General features: G+C 52.7%; 1 protein-coding gene across 1 annotated transcript in view; it reads left to right on the forward strand.

Moving 5' to 3' along the window:
- Positions 1–12654, forward strand: part of Ptk7 (protein tyrosine kinase 7 (inactive)) — a 61530-nt gene that overhangs the window by 27846 nt on the left and 21030 nt on the right. Inside the window, exons 2-5 of the mRNA XM_005072346.4 lie at positions 10329–10616; positions 11838–11940; positions 12283–12473; positions 12558–12654. The exon at positions 12558–12654 is cut by the window's right edge and continues 54 nt beyond it. Of these exons, the coding sequence (XP_005072403.1) occupies positions 10329–10616; positions 11838–11940; positions 12283–12473; positions 12558–12654 (679 nt within the window). The remainder of the gene's footprint in view (positions 1–10328; positions 10617–11837; positions 11941–12282; positions 12474–12557) is intronic.

A 12654-nucleotide genomic window follows, 5' to 3' on the forward strand; every position in this document is an offset into this window, starting at 1 on the left:
CAGAACGATGGCATTTTTGAGGAGTCAGGAATTATTTGAAGACATTCAATGACTTGACTCTAACCAAGCAGCTGAGGCCACAGATGTCCCCTCAATCTAGTGTGGGTGGACAGGGCTCTCCCTCTGAGTGACAGCTGAATAGCAGTCATGGTTTCGTTCAGTGACGCCCCAAGGCTTTGCCCACCTCTCCTGTACATTAGAGTCAACATTGTCCAGCCAGCAAGAGCAGTGACAGACAGAATAGTGTTTGATGGCTCGGGACAGAGATCCATGCACAGTCCTGCCCCCAGCATCCTCACCCACAACCCGGAGTCCAGGAGTGTGAGCCTGGCCTCAGACCATCAGTGCTTCCAAGCATCCTGCTCTTCCTTCAGTAGATTCTTCCCTTTGTGTCCCACGGTGTCCTGACGCCGGCTGTTGGTAAGGCAGGTAGGGTGCGTCTCCTCTGGGAAGAAGGGACAGTGTGCGACTCTGGGCCCCGCCTCTAGAGAACGGCCCCGCTTCCAGGGTGCCTGGCCTCTTGCACACGTGTTTGCCATCATCGCGTGTCCCCGGCCGTGTGGCAGATGCAGCTTGCCGGAGGCCTTCCACGTCACAACATAGCAAAGCGATTTCCTCACAGTCTGCTCCCTTGGCCACTTGGGAAGTGGTTTGCAGACATTTACAAATATAAAAATAGGAGACTGCCGACGCTCTTGTCCTGTTGGAACCAGCTGAGTTCCAGCCTCTCAGACAACTTTTGGGGCCAGGAGAAGCTGGGGGAGACGTGTGTGAGATGTCCAAGCCCTGAAAATACTCAGAAATCTGGGGGAAACGAGGGTTCCTCTTCATGGAAGAATGACAGTATGTGGTGAAGAGTGAATTGCAAGCTGTGGTTAAAAAATAATTTTTGTTGAAATTGTCTCACTATATAGCCCTGGCTGTTCTAGAACTCATGCTGTAGACCAGGCTGGCCTTGAACTCAGAGATTTGCCTACCTCTGCCTCCTGAATGCTGGGATTAAGGGCATGTGCCACCATGCTAGGCTTAAGATTTGTGTGTGTGTGTGTGTGTGTGTGTGTGTGTGTGTGTGTGTGATGTATGATGTGTGTTCGGGTGTCCACAGAGGCAGATGAAGGTATCAGAGAACCTGGAGCAGCCCCATGTGAGTACTAGGAACTAAACTTTGGAAGAGCAACAAGCCCTCTTTAATCACCTAGTCATCTCTTCATCCCTCTAAAAAAAGAACCTTTTTTTACTTCTCCCGCCAAATCCAGCCGTCCATTCGTCTTCTGGGGAGGACAGCAGTGGGTGAGCTACAGGAAAGGGTCCTCAAAACTATGTTGCAAATGAAAGCTGAAAGTAGAGGAGATGCATTGCAAGGCCATTGACATAAAATACATGCACGCATGGCTGGAGAATTGCCGCAGCATTTAAGAGCACTTAACTGCTCTTACAGAGGACCTGAGTTCAGTTCCCAGCACCTGTGTTGGATGGCTCACAATCACCTCTAACTTCAGCCCCAGGAGCATCTGGTGCCCTCTTCTGGCCTCCATGTGTACCTACACTCACATGCACAAACTCATACACATACACACATGGTTAAAAATAAAATAAAAATCTTTTAAAGAATACTTACATGTAAAACAACTATTGCATTTTAGAATACATCCAAACAAAAGGGTTTACATTAAATCCAACAGAATGGTTCTGGGGAGAGATGCTGAAGGGAATTAGTGAAGAAATAAGGAAGCCATTGCGTTCCTTGGGTGCCATCATGGCAAGAATGTAGACTTGAGGACAAGATATGTCCAGGGGTAGGCACTCACTCTGCCATTTATGAAGACACTCCAGGGTCCTCGTCTGTAAAAGTGGGCTGAGGGCCTGAGGAGTTGGCTCAGGGAGCAAAACACCTGCTGCATGAACATGAGAGACAGAGTTGAGATCCCCAGAACCTACATAACTGAGAGAGAGGTGTGACAGCCACCTGAAATCCCAGGGCACAGGAGGCAAGCTGGCTGCCAGACAAGCTAAGTCAAGACTTCTTTGTTCAAGTGAGAGACTTCCTCTCAGTATATAAGGTAGAGAGCAGTTGAGAAAGATACCAGGTGTCAGTCTAGTTTGTACACACACAACACATCACACATCATCTCACACGACACACATGACATGCATACACCATCAAATCACATGACACATACAAATATCACACAACCCCACATGACACACATCACACACAGCGCACATCATATCACATGACACACATGACATGCATGCACCATCATATCACATGACACATACAAATATCACACAACAATACATATCATACACACACAACCCCACATGACACACATCACATCACACAACACACACACCACAACATATCACACACAGCACACATCATATCACATGACACACATGATACATACACCCATCATCTCACATCACACAATAATACATATCACACATACACATACACACCCCACATGACACACATCACATCACACAACACACATATCATACACATACATCACACAACAATACATATCACACACATGACACACATCATATCATTACACAAATGGCATATATCACACACATACAGAAGCAAAAATACATACTGCTGGACCAGTGTTGGAAGTCCCTGGGGTCAGAAATAGCACATCATCTTACAGAGCCTGGCAGGCATGGCCACAGAGTGGGTCTCTTCCAGGGCGAAGCAGGGTTTTTTTCTGTTCATTCAATATGGTGACTGTAAGCTACATGTGACTCTGAATACTTGAAATGTGGCTACTGGACAGAGTCTGGGGAAGAGAATTTTCAACTATATTTCATTTTTCTTATTATCTTGAAACTTGGTGTGCTGTGATGGGGGCACATGATTTCATGTATACCATGCAAGTGCCCGAAGGGTTCAGAGAGCTGCAGACCCCCTGAATTGAAGTCACAGGTGGTTGTGAGCTGCCCGATCTGGGTGCTGACAACCAAACCTGGGTCCTGGAAGAACGGTCTATTAACCGATGAACCCACATGGATTTCATTTCAAGTTAAGCTAAATTTAAACTGTCTCATAAGCTGGGGATGGTGCACATAAACTGTCCAAATTGTCCTTCCAAAGGAGAAACTCAGGCCTGTAGAAAAAAATCAAGTTGACTGTGACAGACAAAGGTGTATCTAGAACAGTATTTCGGGTGAGGTAGGCATTCACAAGACTGTTCTTTTCCCAGGCATCAGTGGTTCTCAATCTGTGGGTCCAGACTCCTTTGGGCGGGGGTGTCAAATGACCCTTTTGGAGGGGGTCACCTAAGACTATCAGGAAACACAGATATTTACATTACAATTCGTATCGGCAGCAGAGTTACAGTTAGGAAGTAGCAATGAAAATAATTTTATGGTTGGGGACCATCAGAACATGAGGAATGATACTAAAGGGTCACGGCATTAGGAAGGTTGAGAACCACGGCCATACATGCTCATGGGGTGCTTTTCCTAGTATCCTAGTCTCCAGGAGGGGCAGAGTCATCATGCTCTCAGATGTCAGCCCTCTACGTGGTTGTGGCACAGAAGAGCCACAGAGGGTCTGGTAGGGAGGCTGAGCCTAGGAGAGGGGGGTCACAGCAGCTGAGCCTAGGAGAGGGAGGTCACAGCAGAGATGACAAATTCTTCTCTGCCTCAGCCACCTCAGACTCGCCGCACCTGCCGTGTAGAGGTTACAGTTAATCCTGCAAGGCCTGGCCCCACATTTGCCAAATGAGAGCCAACTGTGCGCCTGGGGGCTGGGCCGGGGACGCAGCCTCGGGGGTGGGGCCTCTGAATCTCCATCTTTGCTTCACTCTGTTGTAATCATTGCTGATTCCGTGGAGACACAAGGGTCTCGAAGGGTAGGGCACATGAGTCAAGTCCCACCCTCCCCATAGAAGACAGAGCCCACACCAGGGGCTGTGGATCATTTAGGCCACAACACTCTGCTTGGATCCACATGGTGCTAGCTAGACACACGGCCTCCTGGAAGCAGACCAGCCAGGTCTGTGAGACCTGAGCGAGAGAACCCCTAGGTTGGTTCTTCCTCGGTCCCTGATGATTGTCTTCTGTTCTGTGACTGGACGAGGGAGTCTGTCCAGGTGTGGAGGCAAACACAGTCTGGTTCTGTTCTCTCCGTGTGGACGGAGTGTTGGGGACAATAGGGTTCCAGTTAGTGTTGGGTCAAAGGCCCTTTGTAGACCCTGGGAATACAGAGAGGTGTGGGTCTACCCCTTGGTGAGGTACGAAGTTTGCTGTGGACCAGCTTCAGTGACTACACAGTGCTGTGTAGTCTTTGCTTGTCCTGGTGCAGAAACTACATGTAGTGCCCTCAGAGTCAGAGGGAAAGGTGTCTCAACTCCCAGGCACAAATAACAACCTGGGTGAGCTGGGAGATGCCTGGGCTTGTGGTTCATCCCTGTGATTTATCCCCACAGTGATGGAGACGTAATCCTCAAAACTTAGCCGGTGGGGCCTGGAGAGATGGCTCAGCAGTTGAAGCCCTGGATGCTCTTCTGAAGGTCTTGGGTTTTGTGCCCGGTACCCTGATAAGCTGAGTGTGGTGCTGCACACCCGTAGTTCTAGCAGGCAAGAGAATTTTGTAAGTTCAAGGTCATCCTCAGCGGTATAGCAGGCCACGTGAAACCCAGTCTCAAGAAAGGATGAAGAAGGGTCCTAGAGAGGAGGCTGGGCAGTTGAGAGTGGGGCTCGGGTCCCACAAGCCTCACCGCCATGTATAATTAATTCCAGGCCCAGGAGATGTGATGCCCTCTTCTGGCCTCCAAGGGCACTTCACACGTGTGGCATGACTCAAACGCAGGCATATAAATAAAATTCAGAGAAAGAAGCTTTGTGGTCTACAGAGCGAGTTCCAGGACAGCCTCCAAAACAATACAGAGAAACCCTGTCTCAAAATATCAAAAGTGAGATACAGCAACGACAGAGGGCTTTCAGAGGAAAGAAAACAGGGCTTTCCGTTTTGTGTCGGGGACTGTCCTCTCGTGGGGCTGGAGCCTAGCCGACTCCCTTACCTGGATTGTTTGAGCTTCTCAAAGCGAAGACTTCTTGTCCCGGCCTGTGCCCTAGTGTTGCTCCAGAAAGGGCATGGAAACTTGGCACACTGTCCCTCACTTCTGTTAGTATCTGCTCCAACAGGATCCACTCACTCTGGGTTCCAGAGACCACCTGGAGTTGAGGATTTCCCCACAGGGACCTGGACCCTGGAGCCAGGAGCTTTGTCTTGGACTCTGGTGTGTGTGACTGGTGTGTGTGTGACTGGTGTGTGTGACTGCCTGGTGGACCCTGGGTAGAGGGTGCCACACAGTCACTCTCGTGAACACACTCCCGTGTTAGGTGCCGCTGGCCTTCAGAGCCTGCCCCTGAATGCTTGGGCTGGCATGACTCAGTTACCATGGTCATGGTAGCTCGTCCTGGTCTTGAGACGCCCGTCCAAAGAGTGGAATTTTATTTAGTGAGAGGGGGGAAGAAGGAATTAAAATCATTGCGTCAGATGCTGATTCTGAGGCTTGTACGGGTCCTGGAGGCGTATTTTTCTTCATGGGTCAGAAGATTAGGCCCTGGAAGATGGGCAGTTGAAGTGGATACTTAGAATGAGTTAGCCAAAATTGCTCAGTTAAAGCCTCCTGTGTGTGGAGGCAATGTGTGTTCTCAGTACTTAGGAGGCAGAGGCTGGAGGAGCTCAATTCAAGGTTGCCTTGAGCTGCATTGTGAGACCCTGTTCCTAAAAACCAAGTACTAGGGCCAGGTGTGGTGGTTCACTCATTTAATTCCAGCTCTCAGGAGGCTGAGCCAGGTATCTCTCTGAACTCAAGGTCAACCTGATCTACATACAGCAAGATCCAGGGCAATCAAGGCTACACACACACACACACACACACACACACACACACACACACACTATAGTGTAATTCTATGGTAGAACATTTGCTTGGCATGCTCAAGGCCCTGTGTTTGAACCCCAGTACCACAAAACAAAATCCCCAAATTGAACTTACTGCCGCTCCCTGCTCCATGTAGCGTGTGTGTCAACACATGTGTATGAGCACATACCCTTGCACACAGACTGGCTGGGTCTGGAGCTCAGGGAGCAACCAGAGGGTTGATATCAGTCCAGGGTTGTGTATGAGGAACAGCTGGGTGCCAGGCTGGGGCAGGTGTAGAAGCCTTTTCCTGAGAGGCTGGGCTACAGTGCAGTCCTAAGTGTGTGTGTGGCTGTTACAGAGCCGAAAGCTATGGTTTGGAAAGAGCCTTGTGAGGTATCCGCAGCTCCGACTTGCTGTGGTTTCTGCCCAGTGGAGGGAGATGGCTCTGCCTGCATGTTATTGCTAAAGGGCTTCTTGGGTTACTTGTGCCCACAGGCAAAGTCCTACCTGGACAGCAGGATGCTCTGTGGTGTATGTGGAGTTAGCATATATGAATCCACTCAGGCCTTGCACAGCCTGTATGGTAGCCTGGCGTCTTTATTGTATAGCAAGGAAAAGGGTGCAGGAAGCTACGCTGAGGCAGAATCCCAGATTATAACAGGACAGGGCCCTTTTGTGTCAGGAAGGCTGCCGGATTGAGTGGGCTGCTGTGACGCAGCGCCCCTCTGAGGCCCAGTGCAGCCTTAGGAGACTCGGGACCCGGGAGTCACCAGAGAAGGCCTTTCCCAGACCTCAGGACTGAGGGTGTCCTCAAGGTGGAGGTGAGGGACAAAACGCACCACCTTGAGACAGTCCTCTGAAAGCCCTCTGTCGTTGCTGTGTCTCACTTTTGTTATTTTGAGACAGGGTTTCTCTGTATTGTTTTGGAGGCTGTCCTGGAACTCCACTCTGTAGACCAGGCTGGCCTCAAACTCACAGAGATCAGCCTGCCTCTGCCTTCCGAGTGCTGGGATTAAAGGCGTGCGCCGCCACCACCACCTGGCCATATACCATTTCTTACCATTTGCACAAGCAGAGCTTTCTAAGAGCCCCTAAGGGCCTGTCATCGCTGCCAGGGACTCTCTGGTTCCCTGAAACACCAGTGGAGCAATGTCTACCACAAGCCATGCAGGTTGGCAGCCTGGGCACATTCCCATTGCCGTCTGAGTAAAGGGGGGGACGCTGAGCAGGGCCTCGGAGAAGCCTGGAGGCTCCTTTCTGCTGGTTTTTGAAACATGAAAGTCTGTCCCAGCCAAGCACTAACCAGGACCTGCTGTGAGCTGACGTCAGGCAGAGGCCCCTGGGGGGCTGACTTGGATGTTTCTCAGGCCGTGTCATGGGGATGCGGGATGGGGCACTCTGAGTGGCAGTCTGGGAATGCAGCGTCTCTGGTCACAGCTCTAGAGCAGCTTAGGCCGGGCCCCAGGAGAGGATGTGGAGAGCGAGGCAGGGATGGCTGGGATGGTGTCCATCTGAGTTACAGGCCTCAGATTTCTGCCGCAGGTGGTCTGTGGTTCCCGCACCCCCAGGGCCTGTTCCCTCACCCGTCCACCATCTGGTTGTCCTCTGCTCTCTGTTGGTGATTTCTCCTCTGTCCAGGCTTTGGGCATATCCCTGGGCCTTGACTTGGGGAAAGTTTCTAGTGCTCTGAGAGTCTGAGTCTTTGAGCAGGAAGCGCGTTCACGGATTAACAGAAGCCGTCTTTCACCAAAGGTGCGCCCTGGCCAAGACGCTTCACACACACAGCTGTGTTCCAACACCCTCCTGTGTGAAGCACGCGGAGCAGGACATTTGCTGAGTCTGGTCTGTCCCAATCTGGACGACACACATGATTAGAAAGAAAACAAACCTGTAAGAGGAAAAACAAAACCCTTACACAATCAGGCTGCTTTCTTCCCAACCCCCCCCCCCAAAAGAAGAGAAAATCTCATGGGTTTAACCAGTGAGAGGGTTAAAGTGGATAAAGGCACTTGTCATCAAGCTTGATAAATGACCCCAGCTCAATTCCTGGAACCTCAGTGGTGGAGGAGAGAACCATCTCTAAGGAGTTGTCCACAGATCTCCATATTCAAGCCCTCTGTCCATACAAACAAACAAGTAAAACCATCTCAAGGATGACATGGTTCAGTGAGTGTAGGGCTTGGACCCAAGTTCAATCCCCAGCCCACATAAAGGATCCAGGTGTGGTGACTTATACCTGGAATCTAGTACCAGAGAGACACAAGTTCCTGTGGAGTGGTACCTGAGGTTGACCTCTGTCCTCTTCATATACATGCACGTGCACACACACACACACACACACACACACACTTTTTTAAAACTCGTGATGTTCTAAGCAAGTTTACCATCTTGTGTTGACTGCATTCATATTATTCTGAACAACAAGTTGGATATCTTGGCTATTGCAAAAGGCATTCAATCTCTGCTTTTTTAGATTTACACATTGAGGGTCCCAAGATGTTGGTGAATTGTATTTACAGAGGGCCACTGGAGTGGAGCGGAATCTGCCGTCACAGGAGGTGGTTGGCCAGTGTTCCTGATGCCAGGACTGTCTTAGCTACTAATTTGGGGGGGGGGGTTGAAACAGGGTTCCTCTGTGTAGCTCTGTAGACCAGGCTGGCCTCAAACTCACAGAGCTCTGCCTCCCTAGTGCTGGGATGAAAGGTGTGCGCTGACACTAATTTTCTTAAAGTCAACCAGCATTCCTTGAGTGTCCTCGCATGTCTGGTGTTGTCTGTGGGAAGAATGTCTGCCACACTACCTGACGGGGAGACTGACTCCAGAGGATCAGATATTTCCAGGGCGGGGCTGAGAAGAGCATAGCATGAGGGATTGGCTTCTTTGGGTTATGGGCTTGGCTTTGGACATGTGAGTTATCTGAACCTTCATGTTTCAGGGCCCGAGTTTACTGTTCTGTGTGTCTGACAAAGGAGTTGTATCATGATGCCTAGCAGGGGCAGGGCCACACCCTGTGGAGTATTTAGACATGTATAGGGGCTTGTCTGGGTTGGCACGGTAACTGAGGGTGCTCAGCAGTGCCTGAAGGTATATTTGTTAACTGGCACAGTGGGTAGGATCACCTGCTTGCCACAGAATTGTCTTGCCCAGAGAACCACAGGGCCCCATTGAGAAGGAGCAAGGGTGCTTGGGACACTTCGAGCTCCCTGAATGTTTTGTGTCGGGAGATGTAGGCCTTTGGAGGGATTGGAAGATGGACTGATACCAGAATAGCACCTCATCTGGACCCAGCCCTGCTGGATTCTAGGACTTGTATAGACCTGGAATATGAGAAGACAGTCTCATGCCTAGAAGAACAGACTTCACCTCCAGGGTCCTCAGAGAGTGCTGACTAAGCTGTGATTAGTCTCCAGTGACTTGGAAAGTGACCCTGTTGGTGTCTCCCTGCCCGTACATGGCCCTCACCCTGCTTCTTCCTGGTGGCTGGGAACATTTCTTCCGTGTTCAAGCCCAGTGGCTCCAGGACTCCCCAAGGCACCACATGGTCAAGAACCAAGCCCTGCGTGTTCCTCCTGACGCTGCTCTAGCCATGCCGTGCACGCGTCCAGGCCTGCCCCCCCCGCGGCCCCCCCGTCTCTCCAGCCCATCTGCTGGTTCCCCTGGTTCTGCCTTTGGTTGTTGGGCCCCCCTTGTTCATGGTTTGGTCCCCTAGTTGTGACCAAAGCTGAGTGACCACGTGCAGGAAGGCGAATAATGGCTTTACACAAAATCTCTGGCTTTGACCGTGGCTGGGTTCTTGGAGCTAGAATAGAGGACGTTAGGACCACCTTTGTATGTCTTGGCTATAGCTTATGTGTCTAGAGAATTTTGGCTTCTCCGGTGAAAGGAAGGTGTCTGCCCAAGCTCCCCCTAAGGATTCAGGGCTGCATGGCCTCTGGGTAGGCCCCGAAGCTTTTCCGACCTCTGTTGCTGGTGCTCTTGTGTGTTTCAGGTCAAGTCTTTCCATGATGTTCTTTAGGTCAAGATTGACCTTTGTTTTGTGGTAGGCAAGGGAGGGTTGGGTCGCTTGTAATGTCCCCTGTTCCCAGCCTAGCATCAAGACCTAGGATCTGGTCCTGTAGTCTGGGGCCCTTTCTTTGGGAAGCCTGATGCCGTCAGCTCCCACCCGGATCTCAGGGCTCCCTTCCTAGTCTGCTCATGCGTCTCCTTGGCATTTACAGGACCGCAATTGTGGCTCATGTGTTTGTTCTGGGCACCCTCAGAACTCAAGGGCCTTGATCGCAGCGAGGTTCATCTTGGGATCCTGCAGAGCGTCCAGCACAATCTGAGTTCCTCAGGGGATTTTTGGCAACTGTAGCAGTGTGCTTCACCCGTGTTTGTTGACCTTTTCCTCTTAGGATGGAGAGGTCAGCTCCCCCTGACCCTGCTCTCCCGCATCTGTATCTGCAGGTGTCCAGGCAGCGGTCGTCTTCATCAAGGAGCCGTCTTCCCAGGATGCTCTGCAAGGGCGCCGGGCGCTGCTCCGCTGTGAGGTTGAGTCCCCGGGCCCGGTGCAGGTGTACTGGCTGCTCAATGGAGTGCCCGTCCAGGACACCGAGCGACGCTTTGCCCAGGGCAGCAGCCTGAGCTTTGCAGCTGTGGACCGACTTCAGGATTCTGGTGCTTTCCAGTGTGTGGCTCGGGATAATATTACTGGAGAGGAAGCCCGCAGTGCCAATGCCTCCTTCAACATCAAATGTGAGAGCCTGTGTGGAGGGAGGGTCCTGTGCATGGTTCACCCGTCAGGCTCAGCGGCTGAGTCCAGGGAGCCTTCTGCCTCAGTTTCTCCTATTGCCAGTTCAGTGGGGCAGGCGGAGTTGAGTTGTGTACGCTTGTGTGGATGAGAGGGACTTAGACGGTTCCTCCCTCCAGCCCTCCTTTCCTCACTCCGTCTTTGCGTTCCTGCTTCCCCACCCTGTCCTATCCCCTCCATCCTCTCAGCCTTTCCCCTCCATCCTCCCCTCCCATCCATCCTCCCCTCCATCCTCCCCTCCCCTCCATCCTCTCAGCCTCTCCCCTCCATCCTCCCCTCCCCTCCATCCTCCCCTCCCCTCCATCCTCCCCTCCCCTTCATCCTCCCCTCCCCTCCATCCTCTCAGCCTCTCACCTCCATCCTCCCCTCCCCTCCATCCTCTCATCCTCTCACCTCCATCCTCCCCTCCCCTCCCTCCTCCCCTCCCTTCCATCCTCCCCTCCCCTCCACCCTCCCCTCCCCTCCATCCTCTCAGCCTCTCACCTCCATCCTCCCCTCCCCTCCATCCTCTCAGCCTCTCACCTCCATCCTCCCCTCCCCTCCATCCTCCCCTCCCTTCCATCCTCCCCTCCCCTCCATCCTCCCCTCCCCTCCATCCTCCCCTCCCCTCCATCCTCTCAGCCTCTCACCTCCATCCTCCCCTCCCCTCCATCCTCCCCTTCCCTCCATCCTCTCCTCCCTTCCATCCTCCCCTCCCTTCCATCCTCCCCTCCCATCCATCCTCCCCTCTCTTCCCCTCCACTCTCTTCCCCTCCATCCTCCCCTCCCCTCTCTTCCCCTCCATCCTCCCCTCCCTTCCCCTCCCCTCCCGCCATCCTCTCAGCCCCTCCCTCCCCCTTTCATTGCAGTGTATTGGATCCAGGGTCCCCCACATGCTGAGCACACACTTTTACCGCAGACAAAACTCGCTCATTTTCCTAACCTCCCCCACCACTTTAAGTCTGCTCCATTCATCTGCCAGAGCCTGCCGTGAGTGCCCCTGGCATGTGTTAGGCTTGGTCTGCTGGGGACAGGGCCTGTGTTCTGTCAGTGCCGGGTCTCAGCCGTAGTGTCACAGAGCTGGCCTGCATGTGCAGCTCCAGAGCCTGTGGGCTCCGTGGCTCCCTCCTTCCCCTCCGCGTTCCCGCTTTGCTCTGCTCTCACTGCAAATGTGGCCCCTGCTCCAGGGATCGAGGCAGGGCCCGTGGCCCTCAAGCACCCAGCCTCAGAAGCCGAGATCCAGCCGCAGACCCAGGTCATCCTTCGATGTCACATTGACGGGCACCCTCGGTAAGGAGCCAAGGAGGGTGGGCGGAGTTGGGTAGAGATGTCACCCCAAGTGCTAGAGTCTGCCCATGTACTTTGTGCTGTAACCACTCCCCTAGCCCGCAGTGCTCCTCACCCCTACCCAAGTGCTCCCACCAGCCTCTAGTGGCTGGAGAAGGGTGAACACTCCATGAGATAACCCTGGATTCTTAGAATTGACAGCTCTGGAATCTCTCTGCTTCTGTCTCAGAACTAACGTTTACCCTTATGCAGACGGCTCCCTTCCTCCACTTGTAAACTGGGTGTCTGGCTAGACTTCTGCTGTGTGCCCCTTTCCCTGCTTATGACCCTCACTCCCACGCACAGGCCTACCTACCAGTGGTTCCGAGATGGGGTCCCCCTCTCTGATGATCAGAACACCCACACGATCAGCAGCAAGGAGAGGAACCTTACTCTGCGGCCAGCCAGTCCTGAGCATAGTGGCCTCTACTCCTGCTGCGCCCACAATGCCTTTGGCCAGGCCTGCAGCAGCCAGAACTTTACCCTGAGCATTGCAGGTGAGCCTGTCACGGGGTTAGAAGAGGGGTGGGGTGGGGCTCACTGCCCTGCCTGCTCACCCTTGCATGCTTCCCCTGCCACAGACGAAAGCTTTGCCAGGGTGGTGCTGGCACCTCAGGATGTTGTTGTAGCAAGGAACGAGGAGGCCATGTTCCACTGCCAGTTCTCAGCCCAGCCACC

This window comes from Mesocricetus auratus, unplaced genomic scaffold (assembly GCF_017639785.1).
Source record: "Mesocricetus auratus isolate SY011 unplaced genomic scaffold, BCM_Maur_2.0 Super-Scaffold_100021, whole genome shotgun sequence".
Taxonomy (NCBI): domain Eukaryota; kingdom Metazoa; phylum Chordata; class Mammalia; order Rodentia; family Cricetidae; genus Mesocricetus; species Mesocricetus auratus.